Source organism: Anoplophora glabripennis, unplaced genomic scaffold (assembly GCF_000390285.2).
Source record: "Anoplophora glabripennis isolate ALB-LARVAE unplaced genomic scaffold, Agla_2.0 scaffold36, whole genome shotgun sequence".
NCBI lineage: Eukaryota > Metazoa > Arthropoda > Insecta > Coleoptera > Cerambycidae > Anoplophora > Anoplophora glabripennis.
The window spans coordinates 132087-134606 of NW_019416310.1; the positions used below are offsets into that span (position 1 = coordinate 132087).

At 45.0% G+C, this 2520-nt stretch overlaps 1 protein-coding gene across 1 annotated transcript; it reads left to right on the forward strand.

Moving 5' to 3' along the window:
* The first annotated feature begins 1472 nt into the window (after positions 1 to 1472).
* On the forward strand, positions 1473 to 2282 carry LOC111691357. Its single transcript, XM_023454028.1, has one exon. It carries the CDS (start codon positions 1473 to 1475, stop codon positions 2280 to 2282), a length of 810 nt encoding a protein of 269 aa, XP_023309796.1.
* Positions 2283 to 2520: the final 238 nt, after the last annotated feature.

Consider the following 2520-nt stretch of genomic DNA (forward strand, 5'->3'; position numbering starts at 1 on the left):
CCTATAGTAAATAAAAATTACCTGAATCACACCAAATTCCGCATTGCTACACTGCACTGCTAGACAATTTATCAACCACTTGTCATCTGTTGTGATTTATTGTCCAGTAGCCCAATGCAACTGTGATCGTTTACCTTTGCCCGCGCTCGCATTCTTCAACTGAGCGTATACATTTATATCGCCTCCACGTTTAGTTCGTCCAGACCTGCATATGGGTATAGCTAAATAAATATGGGAACAAGTTTTTCAAATATTACATTGCCGAGTTGCTGCGTCAGCGACCGAACCTCGTACATACTGTCAATCTGTTGGTTCTTCAATTAATATCATAAAGACTATACCGTATCCTTTTCTTTTTCCATAATTTATTTATCTTTTTCTGTTTTATTCTCTAATTTTTCTACATTGTCTTTATAAAACCATTTTTACCCAACACTTGCTGATCGATCCTTCTGGTGCAAAGGCTTGTTTAATTTGTTTCTCAAGTTTTTCACAGGACAAAATACCCAATTAAACAAAGAAAAAATTAGAACTATTCCATGAATAAATAAATTCACATGTCAGCCTACCTGGAACAAATGGCATAGTAAACAATGTCCCTTCCTTTCAGAAAGGATCCCGCAATAATCTTATGAAAATTGGGTTTCTGTCAAATTGTCTGAATTTTTGATATGTTGTAGATTTTGTCATCCTGAACAAAAGTCTCCATGAGCACAAAGTGCCAAAATGAACATTTTGGCAGCTACGGAGCTGCCAAAGCTCCCCTGACCCGTTGCAAAACTATTCATTTTCAATACTATTTACAGATGTCAAAAGCATATTTTAATTATTCTAATATATAGGGTAATGTTTTTAGGTCACTGGATTCAACCCTCATGTCAGATTGGACAAATTGACCGTTGACAGCTGTCAACGGTCAATTTGTCCAATCTGACATGAGAATTGAATTCAGCGACCTCAAAAACCCAAACTCTCAATGTGAAAAAGGATATTTACTTTTATATTCCTCGTTGACAGTCAATTGACAGCTGTCAACTGTCAATTTTGCCAATCTGGCATGAGAATTGAATTCAGCTCCCTTAAAAGCCCAAACTCTCTGTGGGTACACATGTTTGTAAGTGACCCATATTTGAAAGCACAACGTCAAAAGCGCCGCAGGACGCCGCCAGACGAACCAGCGTTCCAAGAAGGGCTGCTGGCGCCGGTCACCAGACGCGTACCCATGAACGACCGACTTCAAACACAAGGCACTCTCCAAGGACTCTCCAGCTAACCCTCAAACCGTCAACACGTCTTTTTCCACAATTTAGTTTTCAATAAAACAGTTTATTATTACCGTTGAGAAAGCGTTTTATTTCTTGCTGTACAGCGAAAGCAACCCTCAAGTGGTGACCCCGACGTGATCTTTTCAAAGAAAGTACGCGAATTTATGCAATTAGAGTGGTTTTAGTTCGCGCAACGCAGCAAGCAACATGAGCCTCAACGAAGAAAACCAAGTCGAAAATTATGCCGCGACGGAAGTGAACCATGTGGCAGTGAAACTTCCACCATTTATTTCGGACGATGTAGAGATGTGGGTTCAGGTAGTGGACAGAAGTTTTCGAATAGCGCGTGTGACAAATGAAGAGGCAAAGTTTGATTACCTCGTTACTGCTCTAGATAGGAACGTGATGAGTGAAGTGCGCGACCTGTTAATGAATCCACCCCGAGAAAAGCCTTATTCCGCACTTAGGGCAGCTTTAATAAGACGACTGAGTACGTCTCAGGAACAAAAAACGAGGCGACTCCTAGAGCGCGAAGAAATCGGGGACTCGAAACCGTCCCAGTTTTTGCGAAGATTAAAGGCTTTAGCAGGGTCTACCGTTCCCGATTCGCTCCTACGCACGCTGTGGACAGGGCGTCTGCCGTCTAGCGTCCAGGCAATTCTCGCGACACAGAAGAATGCCGCGTTGGACGACGTCGCGGAGGTGGCCGACGCAGTTATGGAGACAGTAATGCCCGGCACAGCGCTCCAGGAGGTGGCCAAATCCAATCCAAAAGACGACAGGCTGAATCGCATCGAGCAGCAGTTAGTGGAGATGTCGCAGGCAATGGCGAAGCTATTCGCGAGTGAACCGCGACGACCGACGACGAGAACACACAGATCGCGTTCGCAAGACCGATCGCGAAGCCGTGACAGTGACAGTGGTCAGTGCTGGTATCACCAACGTTTTGGTGACCGCGCTCGCGTGTGCCGCGATCCGTGCACGTATCGTCCGGGAAACGAGACGGGCAGTCGGTGATGGCGAACAGCGACCCGTGCCCGATTCCGCGCCGTTTGTACGTTACGGATACGTACTCCAAGGTCCAGTTTCTCATCGATACGGGTGCTGATCTTTGTGTATATCCGCGTGCGCTAGTGAAATCGTCGCGATCGAAATCAACGTATGAACTTTCCGCGGCAAATGGTACCTCAATTGCTACGTACGGCACAGTGACAATGACATTAAACCTCCGGTTGCGTCGTTGTTTTACATGGCA

Bases quoted from the DNA above. Each gene is read 5' to 3' on its own strand.
- LOC111691357 (XM_023454028.1), top strand. From the start codon at position 1,473: ATGAGCCTCAACGAAGAAAACCAAGTCGAAAATTATGCCGCGACGGAA.